Source organism: Triturus cristatus, chromosome 11, assembly GCF_964204655.1.
Source record: "Triturus cristatus chromosome 11, aTriCri1.1, whole genome shotgun sequence".
NCBI classification, from domain to species: Eukaryota; Metazoa; Chordata; class Amphibia; order Caudata; family Salamandridae; genus Triturus; species Triturus cristatus.
The window spans coordinates 789,086,281-789,113,496 of NC_140594.1; the positions used below are offsets into that span (position 1 = coordinate 789,086,281).

General features: G+C 43.0%; 1 protein-coding gene across 4 annotated transcripts in view; it reads right to left on the reverse strand.

The window, feature by feature from the left end:
• SPHKAP (SPHK1 interactor, AKAP domain containing) overlaps nucleotides 1–27,216 on the reverse strand; it is a 1,519,974-nt gene that overhangs the window by 155,162 nt on the left and 1,337,596 nt on the right. For 3 of the 4 annotated variants that reach the window (XM_085634508.1, XM_085634509.1, XM_085634506.1), the window contains one exon: nucleotides 14,553–14,639. The exons of the other annotated variant lie outside the window; for it this stretch is intronic. In XM_085634508.1, coding sequence (XP_085490634.1) covers nucleotides 14,553–14,639 — 87 coding nt within the window. The remainder of the gene's footprint in view (nucleotides 1–14,552; nucleotides 14,640–27,216) is intronic. 4 annotated transcript variants of the gene reach the window in all.

The following is a 27,216-nucleotide window of genomic DNA, read 5'->3' on the forward strand; positions in this document are numbered from 1 at the left end:
GGTGTCCCTAAATACTAAATTTAGGGGCGTTACAGGTAGGTAAAGGGCAGGGACCAATGGGTCCCTTCCCTGGGGTGGGTACAGCCCCTATTCTGTCACTCTCCAGTGGAAGGGGGCAGGAGCCTGTCCCTGGTTGGCTGGGTCCCCCCATCCTCAAGATGGCGGGGACTCGCGGTTGCGCTTCACCTCGCCTCCCCTACCTTATGGGTGGAGTTGGCAGAGGTGGGCACACCTCTCTTCCTCACTTGTTTTCCCTCCGGTTCTCCCACCCAAAGTGGGGGGTAGAACCAGTGGGGACCAGTTGATGAGTACAGCAAGTGGTCTGGAGAAGCTCACAAAGGCGGCAGACCTTTGAAGCTTCCCTTGCCCATCCTGGGGGAGGGGCCCTAGCACCTCGTCCCAGGATGTGCATTGTTGTAGGCCCTCAAGAGCGGATGGCTCTCAACGCAGGGGTCCAGCAACATGTCTGGTGGGTGGCAGCCTAAGCAGCCACTCAGTCGGGACACTGGTTGTGGGTCGAATTCAGGGGGAATTTCTAAAATGCCCTCTGTCGTGCGTTTTACATTGAAACCGACACTGGCATCAGTGTGGGTACAATGTGCTGAGAAGTTTGATACCAAACTTCCCAGACTTCCGTGTATCCATCATGGTACTGTGGAGCTCATAATGACAACCTCCCAGCACCATATACTCTTTAATGGTACACTGGACTTACCAATGTCTGAGAATGGACTCAGACACTGTAGGGGCACAGGGCTAATGCCTCTGTGCCCTCACCACTGGCATAGTGCACCCAGCTAGAGGGGTGACTGACCTAGGCCAGGGCAGTGGTTGGTAGGCATGCCACACAGGGATGTGTGCCATGTCGACTCTTCACTTTTGATCCGCACCAAGACACGCAGCCTGTATGGCAGTGTGTTTCTGAAAAGGTACAGGGCCCCTAAGGGTGGCACAATTGGTGCTGCAGCCCTTCGGAGCCTTCTCTGCTCACAGTGCCTTGGGTACATGGGGTACCATTTACCAGGGACCTACCTGTGGCCAGAATTGCCAACTGGGTTTTGTTTTTGGGAAAGAGCACAGGCCCTGGGTCCCTGATTGGCAGGGCCCCAGAGCACATCAAGTCAAAGAGCATCAGTAGTCTGGCAACAAAACAAAAAAGAAAGGGTTTACTGCAACCGAAACTCACTTTCTCACAAACACGTACCCTACTGTTGCACTCACTGAAGTTGGAATAGTGATTTTTACCCCTACACTATCCAACACTTACCTTAAATGCAATGTAATGGTATGCGTTATAATGGTAGAATGCGATGTAAATAGAATGCGTTGTAAAGGTAATTTCTAAACATGCGTTGTAATGGATGTTGCGATGTAAAAACTGCGTTGTAAAGGCATGCTTTGTAAATGTTTGCATTGTAACTTCATGCATTCTGGTAGAAAGAACCCCAGATATTTCTGATCTCATTATCTGTGCTACTACTTCTTCCACTGCTGACTCTAATGGAACAAATCCTTAAATTCTAGGTTCTCCATCTTTGCATATAGGTTCTTTACTGCCTTTTACGAGGGTTTCATTAGTTTAGATGCCTTATGTTTCTGGCTACATTTAGAGGGACTACAGCTTCCGTTTGGTCTAGTGGCTGTTTCCCCTCTCTTAGGCCCAGAACCTGCATAACTGAAGGCTGTCAGCATTTCTTTTCCGGGGGTGGAGTTGGCTCGCTGTTAAGAGATTCTTAGATGATCAACAGGTATCATGAGTGACACAAGAGGCCTGCGCAAAGTATGGACAACTTATGGTTGACCTCTTACCAGTAAACCCCAGTGCTGGTGGAGCAGTTTTATTGTTGACCTTTTCCATTGCACTATGCACAGTGGACTTTTTTGCTGTCAGTCTTTCTTCAGCATTAATGATTTCACTATTTAACAGACCCATGGCATTAGTAAGATAATTAGCAATGGCATTAGCAGGTTCTGCTTGCTTTGATCCCTTCCCTCCATGCACTTGGGCACGTTTCCGTTTACCAATCTCAAAGTAACACTTAAATAGGACAGGAGAGTTTCTTACCAGGTCGTATAGACTTCATCCAGGGCCGCAATTTGCAAGACTAAAGCGAGTAGGCCCAGAGCAGCCTTGATCGGCTCCAGAAGGGTGCAGACGGGGCCGCTCTTGAACCAGGCTTGCAAGGGTGCACCCTGGGAATGCCCACACACATCCAGCACTGCTGGAGATGCCCTGGCCATCTGTGGTGTCGGGAAGGGTGACTCCTGCTCCCTGAGGTATGCTGGGGATCTGAGACCCACTCCACGTCAGCATGGCACAGCAGTAGGCAGTAACGCTGTTGGGGGCTTGACCAACCCGATAAGCGACTCCTGTTCTTTGGGAGCTGCCCTGGCGCATTGGGGTGTTGGGGAGAGTGACTCCTTCTTCCTTTGGCGTGAGGTATGCTGAGGGACCAAGTCCCACCCCGGCATGGCACAGCAGCAGGCAGTAAAACTGCAGCAGGCTTTACCAGCCTGATAAGTGGGTCCCACACTGCGGGAGCTACCCTGACGCTTTGTGGTGTCGGGGAGGGTGACTCCTCCTTCCTTTGGCATAAGCTATGCTAGGGGACCGAGTCCCACCCCAGCACAGCACAGCAGCAGGCAATAAACCATTGCGGGCTTGGCCAGCCTGATAAGTGTGTCAACTCCACGATCAATTTAATAGATTACTTAATTGATTCATGTTAGAAATTGAGTTTCTGGTTGGCATAGGTATGCACCTGTCCAAGCAGGAACCACAAGCCTAGTGAGGGTAAGTCAGATACACACCCTAAACTAACCTGTGTTGCCCCCTGGTAGCCTGGAACAGAGCAGTCAAACTTACCTTAAGAGGCAATGTGTAAAGGATTTGTGCAACACTTAAAACAGTAACATAGTGAAGGCACAACAAAATGTTATCACACCTATTTAGACAAATACAACTTTATTTATTAAACAAAACAAGACCAAAATGACAAAAATCCAATAAGTAGAACTGGGGTTATGATTTTTTAAAGAATGTATTGAAATGCATAAAGCATTAGCGTAAAGCGTCAACTGGGGCTATCTGGTCACACAAGACCGGGTAAAATACAAACGTTCAGGCTAACCATGATGGAGAGTAGGTAGGATAGGTGGTCAACCTTGGCCCGCTAAAACAGTACCTTGGTTCGCGGTTGCGTCGATGCTGAGGACAAGATGTGAGGTGCAGAGGGGCAATGCATCCTCATCAATACCTTCAGGTATAGGTGATGCATCTTGTCAGATTTACGTAAGTCAGATATGCGTTGTCGTTGAACCCCAAGATGTAAGCAATGCATCATCATGGAGCCATACAAGTCGAGGATGCGTCGAGAACTGGAAGTGATGCGCTGTGCAGTCTGCGATTTGATGTCTTTTGCCCTTGTGGCAGCTGTGATGTGTCGGCATCGATAGCGATACACCGGTTCTGAGTATCGCAAGGTCGTGATGCTTGGATTTCAGCTGGAGCAGCACTTTATACCCACTCCCAAGGTCCCAGGACTGGAGAGGGGCTTTGAAGTACACAGAGATCATCCCTTCCTGCCCTGGCTCCTGACTCACTACACGGAGTTAAACAGTCCTTTGTGTAGGGACAGGACACAGCCTAATCCGGTGTTAGTATGAGGCTGTGCTCAGCTCCTCCATCTCATCCTGCCTAGGATGCCTAATCAGGATGTGTATTGGCTCATCAGTCACACATAAGCTCCTTTTGGGCTTGACAGTCTAGAAGGAAGACAAAAAGCCCAGCTACCACCCACTCCAGACTTGTATTGTAGACAGGCAGCAGGCACACAGCTCTAAGGGCAGAAAGATGCCAACTATCTAAAAGTAAGCAAGATACCAGGAAATGTATCCAGGGTAATCCAGTGCACTACAATGATGTCACCAATGTGGTGTACCAAAATTAAGCAAAAAAGTTCAGGGAATAGTGAACGTTCAGAAACCCGGTTACAACATTAATCAAAACAATATTTCAGTGTGTCTAAAACGTTACGATGAATTATCCAGAAACTGGAATGCATCAAGGTCTGTTTTAATTCAAAGTCCTCATAAATGAAAGAAATCCAACGATGCACAAAAGGAAATGGCTTGTATGCAGCATACAAAAGCAAAGACTTCAAAAATCCCAATGCATTTCGGGCTAAAGGTAGCCCTTCGTCAGGGGAATCTGAAACAAGTAAATATATACATTTGTACATTCCAAAGTGTCTGCTAGTTATCATAAATACCGTGAAGACTGACAAAATAGGCTCAAGTGGTCAGACAAAGGAAACTGTATAGAATGACAGAAAAGCATTGCCATTGCCGAACCATGCTCAATGGAGTCTTAAACTATAATACAACATGCAGCCTTAAAGCGCAAAAAGGAAAAAAGAAGAAAAGAGAAAGAAAAAGAGTACCCAATGTCACCAGACCAACTAGGTGGTACAAACGTGCATGTGAATGAGAAAATGGGAAATGAAAGAGTGAAGCCAAAAACACTGCAGCTGCCAAACTCAAAACCCAACATGAAGTAAAACGAGAGACTGATAATACTCGTTAAACCACACATACCTATCTGCAGAGATGTGGAAACATACTGCCTACAAACCGGGACCTGCCAGTTCAAAGTAAATGCTGCCAAAATAATCACATGAAAAATTAAGTGAAAGAAATTGCCAACAAGTGAAAGTGTGCCAATACACATCCTGATTAGGCATCCTAGGCAGGATGATATGGAGGAGCTGGGCACAGCCTCATACTTACACCGGATTAGGCTGTGTCCTGTCCCTACACAAAGGACCGTTTAACACCGTGTAGTGAGTCAGGAGCCAGGGCAGGAAGGGATGATCTCTGTGTACTTCAAAGCCCCTCTCCAGTCCTGGGACCTTGGGAGTGGGTATAAAGTGCTGCTCCAGCTGAAATCCAAGCATCACGACGTTCCGATACTCAGAACCGGTGTATCGCTATCGATACCGACACATCACCGCTGCCGCAAGGGCAAAAGACATCAAATCGCAGACTGCACAGCACACCTGGTGCACACATTATTTTTATACAACTTCATTGACGTTGATTGTTTATTGATAAGTGTTTTGAATTAGTTTATTGAGTGCATGCTTGCTGCGTTTCTTTAATGTATAAACTTTCTAAAAGTGGCATTTTGATTAACGACTTTAACATTAAAGAGGATTTACCATTACAATTCCATAGGTACAAAATATGGCAGCTCTATCTGCTTCTAATTGGGAATTACACGTATTAGGTGTAACAGGGAATCCCTAATGTCAACATATGGGAGGGGTAGGCCTCACAGTAGTGAAAAATTAATTTGGGAGTTTTTCACTACCTGGACATGTAAAACATAAAAGTATATGTCCTGCCTTTTAGGTACACAGCACCCTGCACTGTGGGCTACCTAGGACCTACCTTAGGGGTGACCTATTTGTAAAAGGGGAGTTTAAGGCTCAGCAAGGGGTTTTAAATGTCAAGTTGACATGGTAGTGTAAACTGCACACAGGGACTGTGCAGTGGCAGGCCAGAGACATATTTTAAAGGGCTACTTAAGTGGGTGGCACAACAAGTGCTGAAAGGCCCACTAGTAGTATTTAAGTTACAGGTACTGAGCACATACAGTGCACTTTGCTAGGGATGCACACGTACATTAAATATGCCAATTGTGGATAAACCAATGTCACCATGTTTAGGGGAGTAAGCACATGCACTCTAGCACTGGTTAGCAGTGATAAAAAGCCCAGAGTCATAAAACCAACACAAACAGTTCGATAAAAAGTGAGGCAAACACACAAAAAGTTTGAAGGATGACCACCCTAAGGCTGACATGTCTAACACTCCTTAGAAAGATTTTCCAGGTGGGGGATAAAAATGGTTCTTTGAGGTTCTCTGTTGGGACTTGGACATTGAGGAGGATGGTGGTTGTCCATGTGGAGTTGCACTATTCTGTTGCAGAGATAATATGAGATCCATTTTTAATACTTTATTGTCAATGGCAATCTTTTCCAGGAGAGTACCGAAAAGTAAATTGTGGTCTATGGTGCGAAATAAAAGAAGTATCATGAGGCATGACACACCTTTGTTGGGCATTGTTGACAAAAAGTCAGTGCCGTGTCCTGGCCTAAAACCACAGTGCAATTCTCCTAGAAGGTAATTGGCCAAAACAGAATTATTCATTTAAGTAGACACACAAGATTCAATATATTTTTTCAAAAACGTTTATGCCTTTGTTTATGCTATAATTTTTAGAATCTGCTGTGACACGTTTCTTAATTAGGGGCTTGGTAAGGCATGTTTTCATGGTGATAGGCACAGAACACTGGATGAGGAAGTCATTTATGATGGTGAGTCAGGATTCTTCAAACTGAGGGTTAAATGTTTAGGCTAGGGAAATTGGTATGGGGTCGTCTACATAAGCTGAAGGTTGTGTGGTTCTAAATGCACTGCACAGTGAAGATCTATCAATTGTTAGGGAAGTGGATGAATGCTTAAAAATGTTAGTCGATAGAAAGGTTGGCGAGGAGCGATATTCAACATGATGTAAAACATATGCTAATTTAAAATATTTTACTGGGAGCTTTGTATAGTTTTCCCTGATTCACTTAATTGTAAACAAATGTCTGCAACACAAAAATAATCTGAGCTGCTGTGCTGTCTCTGCATTGAAGTGCATTGGTTTAGCTAGCTGGAAGGCCCAAGTAAGGAAAGTAACAGCATTCCAGCTGAGCATTCTCAACAAGGAACTTCAAAGATAGATCTAAAAAAAAGTTGACTACATTTAAAAATATGAAGGTGGTAGATACATATCGTTATCACTAGGTCAATGAGAGAGGGAAGTTATATTCAGCAATCTGCTCTCCCAGGTTTCTGTTTACTAGCACAAGACAATCTCCAGTAGAGGGGAAGCCAAAGACTGATGTCACTACTGTTTAGAGGACCTTCTTCCAAGGTGCTCTCTGATTTAGTTTAGTTTAGGCATGAGACATTTCATGATTATCCAGTAGCACATCTTGTCCAGTATATCAGGAGGTAGCTCGGCCCCACTAGCAGCCTACACGGGATCTTATACAAAATGTGGGCATTTTCCTGATACCTATTAAAGGCTAGGCCTAATCTCTGTGGCAGATACGCCATCAAGAGAAGATTAAGATGACTCACAAGAGGGAGAATGAGGAGCCCCTTGCCATACCACACAGACTTAACGTTATGGAGAAAGGGAAACACTGACCCACTTTCTTGAAATGTGGATATTGGATAATCTTTGGTACAAACTTAGATGATTGATGGTGTTGCGATACCGCCGAAGAACATTATGTGCCTCAGGTCATATGTGACAGATGGGACCACAAGTTTTATCCTCATCTTGACAGTGAGTGAAGAAAGCAATTGTTCCCAATAAAAACCTGCAACAAGTTTGTAACTGCACTCTCCAGTAATTTATCCAGGAAAGACAACAATAAAATTAGTCTGCAGGATAGAAATCGGTTTTTTTTTTAAAATAAAGGTCTATAACAGATGATTTTAGATAAGGTGGCACACTGCAAGAAATGAGGGAGAAATGAACAAATTTCCCCAGCAGAGGCGCAAACTCTTCTTTTGTTCACAGTAGAATCTTTTGTTAGCTGGTAGTTTGTCAAGAACCTGAGGCCTCACTAGATGAAAGTTAAGAAAATCATCAACTTCTCAAGGAGCAGATCTTTACATAACAATAGTAAAAGGGACACATAAATAATCCATTTAGGTGTCACAAAAGGATTCTGAAGCAATTATGTTAAGGATTCCTGAACTTTATCAATAAACAGGTACGTTAAGGGATCGATAAGCCTATGAGAGTGTGTCACTTCTGCAGAGGAAGCATTAGAATATACAAGGAAATCAAACATTTGTAAAAGTTCTTCAGCTTTATTCTCAGCATTGGAAATCTTTTTATATCCATTTTCCATCAGTAAGTTGCAATAGACATACATTGTTAAGAGCAATAAAATGATCAGATCACTCTAGTACAAAAGGTAATGCATCTGACCTACAACACTAAAATTAAATCAAGAATTAATTCAGCACAATTGGACTGGCCTTATCCTTCTTATATTAAGTTACTGCTGACATATTCTCAAAACCTTGATCACACAAGATGTGCATTTTTTTTAAAATAGAAATTAAGATCACCTACAACCATATAAGTTCATCTAAACAAGTTAATATCAATCTTAAATGTTTTTGAATAGAGAAAAAATAATTTAAAAGTTTCAACTCCATGTAATTGGGAGCATGAAACATTTACAATCTGTATAATCGTGTAAATGACAATCACTTAATTTCCATCTCTTTTAAGTTGCTCTCTTGCCATAAAACTTTTAAATTGAAAGGCACAGTGCCATCAATAAGGATTTGCAATCCTCTGTCAAGCAGGTTTCTGTTATACACAAAATTTGTGATTGTATGTGGTATTTATGTTATATATCGAAAACATAGCTGAAAGGCCGTGAAGCACTCTACAGTGTCAAAGGCAAAGATACAGTCAACATGTGTTAGTCGTAGCTGGTTTGGGCAGTGTTACAGAATCACAATGTAGAATTCTTTAAAAAGGTGTGTCTTCAGCTCTTTCCTAAATTGGAACAAAGCTAAGGAAGTCCTGATTACTACAGGAATATTGTTTCAGATCTAGGTTCACAGGTGGAGAAGATCTGTTGTCTTGTGCTTTTCTTTTTTGCACTTCTTCGTTTCTTGACAGATTAAATCTTGCCTGCAGGTGTGCTTAGAGCCCATGAGATTATGAGCATGTTCTCCAGGTAGGCAGATGTACCATCCTGATGGTTTTGTTGGTGATGCAGCTCATTTTGAAAGATGCCGCTGGTAGATAAATGGAGCTAGTAGAATTCCTTCAGGGTGGGGCTTATAATATGGTAGTCTGCTGCAGGTAGGATGCCCTAGAAGGGGTGAGTGTTGAGGCTGGAAAGCTGTGCAGCAGGGCACAGAAAACATCTCGGTGGGAGAGTATGAGAGCTTGAACAGCAGTTTTGATTTGATTTGTGGATGGAATGGTTGCACTTAAGGAAAAAGAACCTGGGGCCAATTTACGAACTTGCCATGCAGCACAGTAAGTCACCTTGCTGTGCTGCACTGCGTGACGGGGAAAGGGCAGGAATGCACTGTATTTAAGTCAATATGGCGCATTCCTGTCTTTTCCCTTGCGCTATAGCCCTTTTGACAACCTAGCACCAATGCAGGCAAACTTGCATCAGGGTGTAAGGGTGCCTCCTTTGCATGCAGGATTGTTTTGTGCAGGAGGAGACATCTTCCTAAACAACAACAATCCATGTATGCAGCACAATGCAGCACATATGGAAAGAAGTAGTACAGATGAGAAATAAAGAAGTCTCACCTGAGAAGGTGTATCTTTTTGGTGCATTTCTAGGTGTACCACTTCTGGTAAATCTGGGAATTGATCAAAAACCATGGGAGTTGTGGAAACACCCACACAATGCTCATGGAACGCCTTCCCAGGGCAGAGTAAGGAAACACAGCAATTTGCACTGTGTAGCCTTACTTCAGATTTTTGGAGCAACTTGAGGCTACACAAAGTGGTCTTGCGTGGCTTCATAAATCACATGTAAGGTTTCCGTCACTATAGCATCACGTTGCGAGAGGGGCAAGAGTGATGCAAGCCGGGTCATAAATAGGCCCCCTAATACCAGGCTGTCTTGGTTTGGTTGGCAATGTGTCCCTTGAGGGTGAGAGCTATGAGATTAGTTAGGTCATACTCTAGGATAAGCTAATTAATTGACTGTTCTCTTTTATCCACTGACCAAGCAAGCACGTAAGTTTCTAGTAAAATTTTAGTTCTATCTTGACATTATTTTCATGCTGTTATAATGAAATGAACCCCTTTGAATATCGGGTGAACAGACTCCTGAGCCTGATCATTTACACATTATTTGAAAGAAAAAGAGCTAAAATACACACTAACAGTATTAGAAGCATGCAAAATGCATGCATCTCCTGTGTGTTCGGGCAGCAGATACAATTAAATACCAACAGGTGTCTGACCAAGTTGACAAAACAATGGACAGTCTGCCTTTAGTCAAGGTCAAGTGGAAACAGAACAGTTGTAAATATAGACAATCTGGGGATGGAAAACAGCTGCAATCAAAAAGATATAAGGCCCTTGGTTTCCATAAGAATAGCATTTTTTTTAAAAATTATGTTTATTGGCATTTTGTAAATAACAAAACATGGTATTAATAAAAGATTTTGCAGTTGTGCATACATGCTGTCTCTGTACAGTACTTATCAAGCGTAGGACAGTTGGTTTACAAGATAGGTTACTTGGTGCCCAATCTCGGACAAAAACAGAAGGGTTCAACTCCGTTCATAACATTTCATACTAATTACTTCAATCACTTGTCTCTGGCTGCATATCTGTTCATTCCACTTGTCCCATATTCAAGTCCATTTCTTGGGGCATCCTCTGTGGACATATGCCGATTTTTCAACTACCATTATACTGTCCATGTCGTGACACCACTGGGAAAGAGCAGGGGCCTGTCTGGATCCCCAGCGTTGAGCTATATTGCGCTTCACCACTGTCATACCGAGTGTCACCCATTCCTGCGTCATGTGGTTGAGATCTGTAAGTTCCCAAATGTTAAGAATGCATCTCTTTGGTTCTGGTAGAACCGAGGTGTCTGTGACTTGTGAGATTGTACGCATGACCGCCCCTCAATACCTTACTATTTTGGGACATTGCCAGAGCGTATGTAAGAATGTGCCCGATTCACCACATTGACGGAGGCAGAATGGTGAGTCAGATCTACCAATTTTATGTAGAAGTGTGCGCGTGTAATATGTACGATGCAGAATTTTTAGTTGCGCCAATTTAAATTTAGCAGGTATCGCCACCTCCTTAGGGGACGCAAGCGCCTCCTGCCAGTCCGAGTCATCTAAATCACCTAGCTCCGATTCCCACTTTGCCGGCAGGGCTGTTACGGTACCCGGTAGGTTATTTATTATTTTCCGATATGTGTGGGAGATGGCCTTTTTTGCCAGATGGTCCATCAGGAGTCTATCTTCCAACGGTGATGCCTCTGTGAGTTGTGTGCCTGGTGTAATTTGCGCAGAGAGCGCATGTCTGATCTGTATATAACGGAACATTTCTGTTTGTGCAAGACTGTAAGTTTGTCGTAGTTGGGCAAATGAGATTACTTCACCTTTCCTCCACGTCTCCCACCTTCGAGATGCCTATCAGATCCCATTGTCTAAAGCCCATAGTGTCCGCAGCAGGCCTAGTTTCTTTGTGTCCCATAGTGGCGTGGCTTGCGTTATGACCCACTCCCAGCCCAGCGCTCACCGCGCCTCGAACCATACCTGTATGGTGTGCGCCGTGGGGCTTGTGAGGATGGCCCATTTGACCTTATTATAGAGTGTTCCCATAATCCCATCCGGCTCCAGTATGTATCTATCCATGTGGTATGCAGAGTCTTCTTGAGGTGCATGAAGCCATTGATTAATGACGGTTAGCTGCGAGGCCCAGTAGTAGATTTTTATATGGGGGAGGGCAATACCTTCATCATACCAACTCTGTATTAATAATTCGTAGCGATACGGGTCATCTTTCCGTCCCACAGTAGGGCGGTCACTTCAGTGTTCATTGCCATGAAATATGATGAGGGGACTGGAAATGGCGTATTCTGGAGAGCATACAAAAATCTGGGGAGTGCCATCATTTTAAAGAGGGCTGCCCTTCCCAGTAGCGTGAGTGGCACGGAGCACCAGTGCTTGACATCACGCCTAAACCGCATTAATGGCTGTGTGAGATTCTCAGTCATGAATTGCGTGTTATCGTACGTTACGTAGATTCCCAAATATTTGAAGCCTCTGCTTGTAATTTGAAGTTCGCAACCTCTTGGGAGTTGTGGTGGTGGACCGTGTAGCAAATGGAGGAGTGACTTCCCCCAATTTATAGTGTACCCAGAGACCCTCCCAAAAGAGGCAAAAATATCCAGCAAGCAATTAATGGAGCGCGCCGGCGATGTGAGATATAACAACACATCATCCACATAGAGGGAAATGCGGTCTTCCCATCCATGTGTCCATTTCATGCCACGAATAACCTGGTCCTGGCGTATCCACGCCGCCAAGGGCTCCAGCACTGGCGCAAAGAGGAGTGGGGATAGGGGGCATGCAGCCAGGGTTTGTGGTGGGTTTCCCCTGCACTTCGAGAGCAAGGAAAAGAAATAAATACGGGCAGCCAGGAAAAGATTGGAACTTTTATTTTTCACCATGAGGAACAATGCCTTTGAGCTAAATGGAGGAAAAATAATCATGGCTGCCCCCCTGCGCAATATGGAATTGATTCCTTTGAAGCACGAAGGTGGGCAAGTTATGACCTTTGAATTAAATTAACTTTAAATAAGAAGGATGCGATGCTGTATTTTCATGAATAAGGAATGTTGCATGTTGGTCACTGTAGTTAAAAAACAAGCAACACTTGGACTAAAACCATGGACTTAATTAACTACAATATCAGTAACTTGAATAGGTATTCCATATATTCAGTTATTAACAATTCATTAAATAATTAATTAACAATGAATAATAATTGTTAATTAATTATTACTTAATTATTTTCCCGCCCTATACCCTACAAACCTAACAGCCCGCAAATAACATTTAATGAAAATAAATCAGTATTACATAAAATACATAATAAATATCAATCACATAATTAAATAAAATACATTCAATAAATCCTAATTAATTATTACCTAATTAACTTCCCATTCCATCTCCCCACAAATCCAAAAACCCACTACAACACTATAAGAGGCCCATTAGGATCTCGGGCTGATCGCCACTGCCCGCATGGCGGTGGCGATCCACCCGAGATCCGTCCCCGCCCGCCACCCATTTCCCCCCGCCATATTACTATGGCGGGGGGACCGCAGTGGACGGAAAGACCGTCCGCCGCTTTTCCACCCGGTCAACAAGTCGACCGGGCGGAAAAGAGTTTAATATGGTGGCGGTGTCTGTGAGACACCGCCAGCCATATTACTATTGGCACGGAAACATGCCTTTCCGTGGCGGCATTGCAGCCACGGAAAGGCATACGGGAATAGCATGTGGGGGCCCGTTCTGGGCCCCCGGGGACTCTGGGGAGTGGGGGGTGCACATGGGGGGTACCTATGGTACCCCCCTGCATTTCAATAGACAACGTGGCAGGCACCATGCGGTGCCTGTCACATTGTGCATTGGAATGTGCGACATGCATTTTTAGCATTGTGGCGGGAGGTGCTTTTAGCACCGCCTGCCACAATGTTAAATATGCGGGATGCGCCCGCCACTGTGGCGGGCGCATCCTAATTGCCCCCAGGTGATCCGCACCCTAATGGCGGGCGGTCCCTCTTCACGTCGGGATGGCAGGCGGACAAAGTCCGCCTGCCAATCTAATGATGCCCTATATTTTTATTCAAAATTAATAAAATATTCTAAAGCACTTAAAATTCCAAGCCATATTTTAAAAACAATTAATAACATTTATAGAAACAATATTAACACATAAAATTAATATATCAACTAAAACACATTACAATAATTAAAACACGATTTTGTTAACCACTATATTAGTGAAAACGATATTAAAAACATCGATATTATTTACAACAATAATATTTATCACAAAAAACGATATTCTTCTCAAAGATATTGATGTAGCACGATATTTGTATGTCACAATATTTATTTTAATTTAATTTCTGTGTCCGATATTTGTAAATCGATATTTTGTCCAAACACCAAGGATTGTGATCGCTAGAGTCACAATTTGATCGGTAAAGAGACACATTTTGACACAGAGGAAAATCCTCTTAATAGTTACAGCGGACATAACATTTTCACACTCAGGTGTGGTGCGACAAAGGACAAGAAAGCTAATTAGATCATGGTTGATGGAGCCTGATGAGCCCTGCATATAAGGACACAGCAAGAAGCAAGAAACCGGTGGCCAATCAGATCCCAGTGGAAGAATAAACAACCATACCCCTAAAAGGTGTAGACTCAAATACCGCTCTACAACTATTCTAACATATTTATATTTACATTGCATGTAAGGGTACCAGCCGTGTAGCTCATTCAGAGGTCTGAACTGAAATAAAAATTGAGAAATAACACAGCCTAGCTGGATTTGGGTTTAGATAAAAACTGTATGCCCCAAAACTTCACTACAAAACATCCCTGACAGATTTCCCATGGCATATGTCCAAATCACAAAGGTAAAACTAGAAGATCACACCATCCACTTTCCTCATTGAGCACCACCATTGGCACTACCCTCACCTCCCAACTCCATTGTTCAACAGCTACCCTTCCCATGGAGAGCCGCGTTTGGGAACCAGCTCTGCTAGTTAAAGTGTTCAGATGCCAAATAATTGGCAAATACTGAGATACACAAAAACATGCAAAAATGATATAAGTCCATTCACTATCAATATAAACAACTGGACATTACAACAGCTACTTACTTTAGCACTGTGCAAGGTGGCTGGTTTTCCTGATAAATGTCCAGATCTATGATGCCCAGGCTGCTGGATGTGCTGCTACTGCCATTGCTGACAAGTAAACGTATAAGTAAATCAATTAAAAGCATGTTACACTACTGAGTTTCATTATCTGTGTAAAGACTGTCATAAGTATTCGTAAAGGGAAATCATGTTTTTGATATGTCTAGGTCTTATTGAACTAATGATAAAATAATAAATATTCAAGACAGGAAGTTGTACATATTAGCATGCTAAAAAAGTGCTCGAAATGTAAAACATAGTTTAACATCCGCATCCAAAACTTAAAATAAAGTTGTAAAACATTTGAAACGTTTACCCCAAATCGCTAAGATGGAGGAATATAGAGCCAAAGAGTAAAATCATAAAAGGCAGCCGGTGGCCTGTATGGTGACTAAGGCAGATATATTTAAGAAACACTGTATGTCTCTTTCATATCAACCAATTTATATCTGGGTATTTATACAAGCCAGACCTGTGACACAAACCTTAACATCTGAAAATTATGAATATTTGTAGTGTATTTTTGTGGAATACTTCACTTCCAGTACTTTTGAACCTGATGAGCATTTTACACAAACCAGGGTATAGAGGCAATTCAATTTCCAGCTGTGCCATTTTACACACCTTCTTTCAGAAGTGAAATATTAAAAGCACTCTGAAATGCTATTCAAGACTCAAAAGTGTCAATCAGATGAAGGTGCCGTAAACCATCCCCAAGCTTAATGTAGAAGAAAACACATTTATTTGTAGGGGTGCATTACAATAACACATGTAGTCCGCATCCACACATAATCTCTTTGTCGTCATAACATGGAGTGTTAGAATTTGAAATGTAATAACATGAACCGTGATGTATTCTAAGCCATTTGAATGTAACATGGAGCACATAAGCAGAAAATAAATGTAAACCTTAACGTGAAGTATTCGTGTTGTGCAGCTGGCAATTTATTCATGTTTCTAATCTGCTAATAAACGTGTTACTTTAGATGTAGGTAGTCATACTAATTGAATACATTTATTTCCTATGCAAATTTGTAAAGCTTGTGTGCCATTATTCTTATGTTGGCTGAAACTGTAGGCCTGAAATGCTTTTTTCCTTGGAAGCTCTAGTTTTAGAAACAGTTGAATTTCACGTGCGCTGTGGACTTTTTCCTTTATCACGTGTTGTGTTGCAGGTGGAAGAAGCATCCTTGTTAGATAGAATAATCTCTTTATTTTCCTAGTCAGGTGAGGATAGAAGGGGATACATCATGAGCCCAAGTTGATAAGAGAAACTGTCGTGTTTCACACCTGAGAAGGGCTGTGAATTAAGGCCATCAATGTTGCAGTTCAGGAGAACTGCTGTAGATTGGAAACCTACCTATGGGTTTGTTTACGGAACGGATGGCGTGACCCGTCGCAAGGCCTCTTCGGAAATGTACCTGCAATATCGTGTTGGAAGTAAGGAAAGATCCCCACTTCTTCCTTCTCTGCCTGAAGAGAACGAGTCCTTTAGAACGATCTCTGTAGCTTCATGCTACCTGACCCATTGAAGTGGTGATCCTTCTTAGGAAGACTCCATGTGCAGACACCTTTTACTTCTCTCCTTTAGAAAGCGAAAGTAGGGATGCCATGCTAGCGTTAGTGTAGGGATAGATTAATGCTTTATTTTCACCAACCCTTGATGCAGGTAAATGTGGACTAATGCTCTTTGATCCTTTGCTTTCTGTTTCTCGAACTAATCATTTTGTTTCTGCTACATAGATTATGCTGGGTGTGCAGATTTGGCTTTATGCTGATTACAATGTATTTTTAGACTCTTATCTTGAGGTGTGTTTATGTTCAGTTATTCCTGTCTTTGTAATAAATTGACTGACCATAGGGAGCTGTCTGTGGTTACTATGAATCTAAAGTGGCTCCTGTAGAATTGGTTTGGTAATCATGAGAAACTCTCTCCCCTCCACGCTTTCATGCCGCGAAAAAGAACCATCGGATTGTGAGTCTAGAACAGGTCTAGATCTTACGGGCCTGGCCCTTTCAAGCTCATTTCAGAGAATATTCAATAAAATGTAAATAGTTTCTACTATTTAAACAACGTGTATTACTTTTTAGTGTACTGTGAAATACAGTTTTTTTAAGGAAGAAAGGTTCACACACATCAAGCTAAGGTATTAACAGTAAAGTGCATTAGAACTCTGGCAAACACCAATGCACATAAGGGTACAAAAATGACTAATTTTCAATTCGATGCTGAATGTGATACTAAAACGTTAACATCTAAATGGGCTACGAGTATGGCTTAAAGCTGATAAAACGCCTTTCTGTGTAGGAAGGAACCCTGACATTTCCGTCTTGAAATGTAACAGATGAGCAACAAACCAATGTATTTCATCTTTATGCCTGTGGATCTAGGAAGGGTGAACTTTGCTAAAAGCTATTTGTCAGTATTTGTATTGTACGCCGAAATAATGTGCTTAGTTAAGCAAACTCGCTTTTCAGTAAGCTCACGCAAAATAGAACGAGGCCTTCAACGAACCAAGATAATCGGTGTTTGGCATATTTGCGATTATTGTGAATAATTATGCAGATGTACAGTCAGTGTGAATGATAGTCACTTAGCATTAGAGAACAGTGACTTCTTGGAAAATCAAGAGAAGATTACACTGTTACTCGCATCTTGACTTCATTAAAGGTTATGTGCATGCCCATCACTGTTTGCAAAATCGCATACACTTCTTTTTTTAGTTCCAAGTAAACTGCTGCGTTTCTGTCATAATTTATTAAGCTTATTGGGTGTTATTTATGCATGTACAGCTAGGATCACTCTGTAGCATGACATAAGCTCACCCTGCTATTGTCTGGTGGACTTCCAACAACATTTGCTCTGTGGGAGAAAATTCCTGAGGTTTAAAGCACCTGCTCTTCTTTTTTTCGTTCTGTTTGACTTGTGGTCATCACAAGACTATGGTGGCATTCTTGACATTAGAACATGGAGGCAGCAATTAAGGATGAAGGAGTTTTTTGCTCCTTTTTTTTTTGCAGCCCTCGAAATAGCCTAAATCTCGCTCACTTCCTGGATAGGAGTTCACTGTACTCTGGGAAAAGTGACTGAAAGACTCCCCAAAAATCTCTCGCAGGAAATCAAGACAAGTGGGTTGTGGACACAGTCAAGCACCAAAACAGAAAGGCAAATGCAACAGAGGGCGTGAGGCGGAAATGGGAAAAACTGCCCCCTATACCAGGACAAAAGAACATGAACGCTTACTGTCAAGTCCATAAAGGGCTAACTAGGAAAGAGAGAGACAGAGAGAGAGAGAGAGACATCTTCACCCACAAAGGTCCTATAATTAAAGAGCAAGAGAGAGAGAAGATGAGAGAGACTGACCTGAACTAAGGAGGGCGCAGCTCACAATGTCCATCTGGGCTTTTTCATGCCTGATATATTAGGAGGTAGACAAAGAATAAAGACTTAGTTCCACCCAGGAGCAAAAGAGGAGGTGACCTGAGCTAGTTTGATCGGAATACTCCTTTTGGTTCTCATTTGTCTTTGATTCCAAGTTGTCTGTGCCCACTGAGAGTGCCTCTCCCTCCTGGTCGAAGCAAAAAACAGGGTTGTCCGCACGATGACTAAGAGTTCTCTCTAGATGGAGGACTAGTCAACCTCCTGCATGTACCAGAGGCTCTTACCCAAGAGTTCCCCCAGGGTAGTATACCACCCTTCTTGCTGGTATATCTATACAGTACCATAAGGTGAGGAAGACACAGAATCATAGCCATTAACAGATTTGTTGAGAGGATATGTTATCCCATAGCTTCTCAAATTAGTGGAGATCTTGGAATTGGAGAATTTAGGGGTTGAAAGCCCTTCTGCCAGTGTGAGAGTATGTTCTGGAACAGAATTTGCATGTGGAGCGGGATCCAGGGCACCACTTACATGCAGGCTACCTCGTCTCCCTGAAGCTGGAGTACCGGCCTCACAAAAGTGGCAGAAATAAAAAGAAGGGTTCAGATGAGATGAGAATTTTCACCACTGAGTCCCAGAAATAAATGCATTCATACCCATGGTGTCGAACCTGTCCCAGTGAATGTCATGTCAATTGTGTTACCAAATTCTGATTTTGTGCAATTCAAAAGAAGACCATGATGAACAATAAGATCACACAGCAGGTATGAGTTTCTTTAGGTGAGTCTGCAGAAAGAGGAATCCACCTGCCAGTTGTCAAGTAGATATGCAGACAGATACCTTGAGGATGGATCAGGGTGACAAAGGGCGGCAACAGATTTAAGAAAAAGAATAGTTTTGGGATTGATTTCAGACCAAAAATGTAGCAACTGGAACAGGGTGTTGAGTGCGATGTACCACAGGATCATTTAGTCTCGCAGATACATTTGAATGTGTTAGTAGAAATCCTGAATACGGATGGAAGAAGAAAGACCCTAGGTGGTATCAGAGGGATAATGTGCTGAAGAGTTTACAGAAGTGAAGGTGGTTGACTTGACAAACTTGGCCCGGTGTTCATGTCTCTGATGGGGCAGAAATCACAGATTGGCTAGATAAAGGGCTAGGACAATAATGGGAAACATGCAATATCCTATTTGTCCTGTGGGACCAGGGCCATGGCCCTCTTGGGAGAGAGGACCTATATGGAGAAAATCAACGGGTGACTAGGGCAAAGTGTTTTGATGATTCCTGAATCTGTAGTAATGCTGTAGAATTCAACTCCAGCCAACAATATTCGGTTTCCAATTGTCTTTGACCCTCTGACTTAATGTGTGAAACACAGCTTGATTCTGGCCCCCCACCAGCTCCCCCCCGATCACCCAGGCTCTGACCAGATAAAGAAACTGCAATGGGAACCAGATAGGAATTATGCTGAAGGGTGAAAGGACTGGCAATTGCTAAACAGAGACAACAGCAAGTGGAATAGGCCCGTCAGAGATTGGAGGGCCGTGTGGTCTTGATTGGTGGTAGATAGTGCTTTCAAGAAGTTTAGAAAGAAAGAGTAGAAAGGTTATAAGGAGGAAATTCGAAGGCACTGCAGGATCAAGAGTCCTTTAGTGAAGATAGAATATTTGTATGGTTAAAAGAAAGAAGGATGGAAAGAGATTTGAAGGAAAGATCAAATGGTTAGAGGTAGTCTCAGTAGGCTTCACTCATTTAAGAAAAAAGTTTGGTTGAGATTGAGCAATAGGGAAGGCTGAGCAGAGAGTGAGTCAATTTTGAGAAAGTGCTCTAGTTGGCTTACTGGATGAGGGTGGTGAAACCCTTCTCAAGCAGCAACCACAATTCTCCTCAATGTGAAGTCACAAGCATACCCTAAAATTAACCGGCGTTCAACCCTTGGGTGGCTTGGCACAGAACAGTCAGGCTTAACTTAGAGGCAATGCGTAAAGTATTTGTGCAATACTTTAAACTGTAATACAGTAAAACACCCCACAAAAGCAGCCCTCAACAGATTTAGAATAATAGAGTATTTTTTAATAAATAAAACGTGACCAAAACGACAAAAATACCATTGTTAGAACCAGACATTATCAATTTTAAAGATTATAGTGACAATAGCTCCATAAAGCGCCAACTGTGGATATCTGGCCGAGCCAGACCAGGGCAAAGTCACAAGTTCGGGTTGGCCAGGATGGACTGCAGGCCTGCAACAGGGACCCAATTAGGCCTGCTGAACAAACCAATAAATCCTGGTTTGCGGAGTGTTGCGGGGTCCCACGTAAAAAATGCGTTGCACAGCCTAACCGATGTGTCGGGTCCAGTGCTTAATTTGAGCCGGTGGTTTTCGGTGCCCGGCACCAGCACTCAATTGGTTTCCGGTGCTTGGCACCAGCACTTAATTGTCAACAGCACACTTATGACATTCTGCCACGTGGTCACGCTGCTCATCTAATTTAGATATGAGCGGAAGAATAGTTGTTTTTGAAGACAATTTACATAAAAAATGACTAGTACATGCCTCCCCTGCCATTCCTTTAGCTTTGGCGATCTGAAATAATCTGAATCGTCGCACTTGCAGGCGAGAGGGATGGTAAGTAGGTGTTGTGGTACCACCATGGGCAGCGATGACAGGGGCAATGGGTGGTGCAAGCTGCAGTGGTCAGGATCCTGGCACTTAATATTGAACAAATTAAGCAGTGATCGGTTCAGAGATGCATTGATGCTGCAGTGAGAGGCCCTGCTGCATCGTCATCGAAGATCCCATTGATGAGGGCTTACAGTGTGAAGTCCGGAGTTGGAAATGCTTTCGCAGTCAAGGCACTGTGTTGGTTCCAAGGTGAGACGAGACTGCGATGCGAAGTCCGGAGTCATCTTCGAGGCTGCCATCAATTTGGGGTGCGAATGTCTGCGCCAAGGATTTATCGTGCTGCGGTACTTCCAATGCGGCAGCAGGTTGCGTTGCCATGCAGGTTTCTATGGCAGTTCAGATCCATGCTGCAGCAGCGATGGATTTGTTCTGCTTGGACTTGAGTCGCACAGCAGAAGATGTGTCAGTTCCACTGGGTTTTACAGAGGCTGGCAGAGTGCCTTAGGCCCACTTTCAAGGGTCCAGGATTGCGTTGGTACTACTTTGTAGAGTGGACTCACAGATGGCAGAGTCCAGGTGCAGGTGCAAGTTTGTTGGAGCCTTCTGTCCCTGAGGCTCAAGTCAGGTATAAAATATAGTACTACCCTGCCAAAACCTAACAGGGTATGGGTGTGAGAGAAAGAAAAACAAGAAGTAGTGGAAGGAGCAGAGGTAGGAGTGCTGAATAGCAAATCCATAATTCACCAACCTCAGTAATATCAAATGTCTGAAATGTCTTAAAAAAGAAAGGTCAGAGGGTTATCTCATTCACTGCAGAGTGGAAATGTGTACTCTAGGCAACCAGAGTAAAAAAAAACAGTCTAAAAATAGCACTAATTAATCTGCCAGACTCCATTCTGGCCCAAACTATAGATACAGCGTTCACTAAATCAAATGTAATTTGGAGGTACATCTGCACTTGACAATTGCAAAGAAGCAATCAAATATTATTGGTTAGAATGCCTTTTTAAAGTCTATGGTGCAAACCTAGTCAGTCGGTAATTGGACACTAAGATACAGGGGGGCATAAATATGGATCCCTGACGGTATTTCCGCTCCAATAACTCACCTTTCTGAGTTACAGAGCCCAAAATGGGCTACAGTGTGTTGGACTTGGAATTACTGGGTCAATTTTGCATGACACGCTCTTTGTGACAGGCACTACGACAGATAGATAGTGCATTAACAGTGTGTGTACAGTTCAAATGTAGAGACAACAGCCTAAACGTTGGTCTGGACCTCAGTGACATCACAGATTACCTTTAATACCTTAGGACTGGTGATTAGTGATGGATTTTCTTATGAACAACTTGTTATGACACTGAAAGGGACTTGTAATAAGATAATCATTTTAATGCATTTATTGTGCAATTACAGCATACCATGAATTATAATTCCACTGACAGAAATGTCTAGCCCACTATTAATGAAAATGCTTTTTTAAAATGCCTTCTTACTTTTTGGTACTAAAGTACCTTACTGCCTGATATGAACAGTGTGCACCCATTATCACGTGCAAAATAACGGGATAAAATTCTAACAGCCTGATTTATAATTTGCAAGGTGGGATACTCCTTCACAAATGTGACAGATATGCAATTGCTGTATTGCAAATGCATTTTATCCTATGACACTTGGAATACGGTGGATGGGGTAGGCTTGTGACACAGTATCCCATCAGTCAAACTCTATATAATGTCCTTAACTGCAAGAACCCACTCCAACCTTAATGAACTCTAAAAATCTATATTTGCCTAGCTCTCTATGATTCTGGTAACAAATCTCTTTGTTAGTATGGAAGATGGGACACTCCATCACAAAGTGAACAATATGACATAACTGTATTACAAGTGCATTTTATCCTATGGCACTTGGAATATAGAGGATGGGATATCCATAAAGCTTGTGACAAAGAATCCCATCAGAAAAACTCTAGATCAGGTCCTTAAGTGCTAGAGCCCACTCCAACCTTAATGATCTCTAGAAATCCCTATCTGTCTAACTCTATAATTCAGGTTCATAACAAATCTCTCTTCACTGCCTTTCATTTTTTGAAGGTATTTCATTCCAGTGATCCATATTGAAGTGTTGTTTCCATTGGAAAAATTTGGAAAGGGGTAGACATTAAAGATTGAAAGGGGCAATTCATGAGGAAAGTCCAGAAAACCACATAATGGCCAGTAAAAATTATTATTATTACAATTTGGAATATAGAGTGCATGGCTACACCAAGGGGGCTTCAACTCGCTAGCATGAACAGAAGGGGCTAAAAGATAGAGGTTAAAAAATCCACATCTTCAGGAAATATTTTTACATTTTTCAAAAGTAATAAATCCTAGTTTCTCGTTTGACAATGAAGCTATCAGCATAACTTCTGTCATCACCTGAACTAGGACTTCAATGGCAGTACTGAAAGTGAGGCTCAGGCTCTGTACAAATGTTGAACTTCTGCTCTACAAGCTATTGATTGGGTAGAATGTGACTGTTTCCATTGAAAAACAATGCTTATATTGCACTATGTGACTTTTGGGAACGCTTATGCTCTATATATAGAGTAAGCCTGATTTATGGTGAAAACCCAATATTCACTACTGATATCTTTATTATGCCAATTTACGACAACAGGCCTGACTTATTTATTGTGAGAAGCTAATATTAAAGGCGAAAGGCCTTGAAGTGTGGATTGATGTGGTACTGTGCTAACACCAGTAGACAGGTTTTTCATTACATGGAATATCACAAATTGTCATATTAGGCAAATGGTTTGGGGTTGTGTACAGCCTCTGACAAATCATGGGGCTAGAACAGTTGCACTGTGAAAATCCTTATTAACATTATTAAATTATTTTACCAACTGTACTTTGCTACATCCTTATAATTTTAAGACTGTATGCCTCACGTTCACCTTGCGGAAAGGCTTATTCTCAATGCAGAATGCCTAAGTTGCTTTTAGTGCAAAGCCAACAATAAAGGCTATGTGCCTGATTGGTTTATTTGTAAAAGTTATGTCAGACGCCATTGATTCAATCCATCTATTATAAATAGTTATGACAGACAGAGGGCCTTGTTATGACTTTGATGGTCCTGCAGCGGTGCCACAACCGCGCCGTCTGCTGGAGGACCGCCAAAGCCTTAGTGCATGCGCATGCTGGAATACGAGTTAAATTGTGGTCGGGCAAGCGGTGCTGCGGCGTCTCACAGCGGTGGCCTGTTAGTCTCAAAGGAGAGCCTAACATGCAGCCACTGTCATGACAGCACTGACTACACCTTCCTGCACTGTGTGTTATGCATCCACACAGTGCAGAACCTGGGGGTGCAAATCTAGGGGGGAACAACATGTTCCCACCCACATGCAGCCTTAGACCCAGAAGCTTCACAGGGGCACTTTTGGGGTCCCCTTTGTTGCCTCTCCACCATCTTTTCCTGACGGGCTCATCACCATGAAAGGGGGCAGCAGACAGGTAAGTCGTAATGTGCTTGGCGGTGCCACAGCGGCACAGCCAGCATATTGCAGCTCCCTGACTGCTGACCGACCACTGCGGTATCCTGGATCCCCCGCGGTCACAGCGGTACTGGGACGGTCTGAGATCCTAACTCGTAATACTGCAGGCAGTGTGGCAGGGGTAGGACAGCCACCGCGAGTACAGCAGTCCTATGGACCGCCGTACTCGTGATAAGACCCATAATGTCTGACTTAATTATTGTGAACAGTAACGCTAATATGATTTTATGGGACGTTTTGATACATTGTGTATAAACTAAGCACAATACTATTCTAAGATAGTTGTCTACTGTTATATTTAACTCTTACTTATTATTTATTGCAAGCTTATGTCTTCCAATGCCTAGGCAGCAATTTTCATTTTTTCTACATTTATTCTTTTATTTTACGAATGCTCTCTGAGTTGTGTGTGTTTTAATGTGGATGGGTGAGTGGGTGAATGCAAGAATGAGTCAGTGGGTGGATAAATATATTCACGAGGAAAAGGATGAGTGACACAGCGGGTACATGTATGATGAGCTATTCAGTGCATAAACTCTCTAGTGTATGAAGGGGCATTTTCAGTTACACTCCAAAACCATTGACACTGAAAAGGCTTATTTTGTGGTGGAAACAGCTCCATGAAGCAGTTGAAAGGCACAAAGGTTATTGAATAAAAACATAAAGAAGGTTATGAAAGCATAATTTGTTCCTCAACTGGTAAATGTAAAGGCTTGTGAAAGAAAGACAGCACATGTACGTTTTCCAGCATATTGAAGGCTTTGCTAAGGCTGCAATTTTCAAAATCTGTTTTAACCATAGTGAAAATGACATTAATCATTACATGTCTAGCATTTTGTCATTACCGACACGGTAAACTGAAAAGCACAATAGATGACTGATGTAGAGTTGGCACAATTTAAGTACTGTACTAGAAATTTAACAAAAGCGTAGGAAGTCATAAATAATTAGTACCAGTGGGACACCATTTGAACTGCACTGGGAGATGGAGACTGTATGTCCCATGCTGCTCTGAGGGCATAGAGGGAGAAGAGGAAGCGCTTTTACCTGCAACACCTGTGTCTGCCTATCAGCCCTATAAAGCACAGAAACACTTTCCGCTGCGTAGGCCGCGCACAGACCAAGGATGGGCCAGTGTTCACCTGTCTGCTCCAGAAAAAGCAGGGCGGGCCACCCCTTTGTTCTTTGCAACTGGACATTTGCAACTTCTCCCAGTAAGATTCGTGCCCTGCTGACTCTTAGCCCACTGACTGGTGCATTTTCAGTTGTAAGCTGCCTTTCTGCCAAACCATTCTGACCTGTGTGCACACAAAGTCCTTGGGAACTGCATTATAAAGTCATTACTACTGTATTACCTCCTCAAGCCAGGAGTTTGGGCTAATCCTTTTACTAAGTCAGCTGTATGGTGGCAAATAGCGGCAAAAGAGGGACACATTTTCACAGTAATGAGCTTTCTAAGCAGATGCAGAGGGTCTGTGGCTATCTGTACTCCCCCTGAACGTCTATACTGAACTCCCTTGTTAACAACAATATGGGCAAGAGAAAATCTGCAGTCCTAAGTTCAACCAGTGTGGCCAGCAAGGAAATCTTATTATCAAGCACCATCACCAGCATCCTGACAAATGCCATGGGCACTCTCCATACAGAAATTGAACAGGTTGAAGAAAGACTGGGTGCCACTAAGAAAGCACTGTCCATGGCTCCCACCAGTGATCCATTTGTTATTTGCACCCCTAGAAGTGAACCTATCGAGGGCGCTCAGATAAGCCTTCAGGGGGCTGTTGAGGTTGTCCGAGTCCCGGGCAGTGGCAACTCCTACATTTTTAAGAAAGCCCTGAACATTGCCCAAATATCAGATGAAGCAAACTAGACAGGAACTGCTTCTCAACCATCTAAGAAGTCAAAGGGCAATATAAGGCAGACGAATATCGGACCGAGGGAAGCTACAGTAGTCACCAAACGCTACGTCAAAGCAGCCCCAGATGGCAAATTCAAGAGCAACTCACATAAAGCTGGGGGGGATAATGAGTCCCCGCCTGATACCTCAAGAGAGGTCGTAACACTCACAGACTGCGCTTCGTTTGACTTGAAACTTTTGGAGGGCACACTTTCAAATGTACTTAGCCTGTTCATCTTAGCACTGAAGGGCATCAAAGGGGCACTAAAGGACATATTAGGAAAGGTCTCCAGGCTACCAAGAATGGCTGGGAGTATGAGAAATGAACAGCCTGGCCCACTCACCAACCAGCTGATGCCACAGTGAACCATGAACCAAGTAGCTCTCGCAAAGGGGCAATTGACAGGCCGTTGCATGCACAAGTGATTGATAATATCATGATTACTCACTCTTCACTATTGGTTACTACCCGGACGGCACCTGGAGATTCTTTGGCCAGAGCATCAAGTGGGCCACTTTCTGCCAGACAACTAGGCGACTCTGTAGCCAAGGCAGTCCATGGGACACATTTGGTCAACCTGTAGTTTTACAGCTCCCTCCTGAAAGAGCCACCCCCTAGTGATTATAGTAAAAACTGTCCAGGTCCTTCGGCCTGGACAAAATGAGGACTTTTTGGAGCTGAAGAACAAAGTAACTCAATGGCTGTGTTCATTGTGGGGGAGCCTCAATAGTTGTACTAGCTCCAATAGTATAATCATGGTACAGAGAGTCTTGTGGATTGGAAATAGTACCAAGAGAGAGCAAGGAGACTGTATCGTTGTTAATCTTCGGATGCACACTTGGCTGGTCTTTTATTGCAGTGCACATCAAGACTAGTCTATTGCAAAAACACAATACAAGTGATCCCTCTGGGCAATTTTTACAGGCCATATAATGCTCTGCTGCCTTTGATTGATCACACAATTACACCATTTCGACTGCTATCATTGTGTTCCCAAGCTTCACCATTTGGCATACCAACACGTAACTGTTTTTTGGCATAGTGGATATTGATTGATTGGTAGACAAGATTGTCTGTATGAAACAAAATCAGACTGGTTCCATTTCAACCATCTGATGCTGGATCTTTGGGACTGTAGTGTAAAAAGGAGGGGCTTGAACTCAAGTGGCACCAAG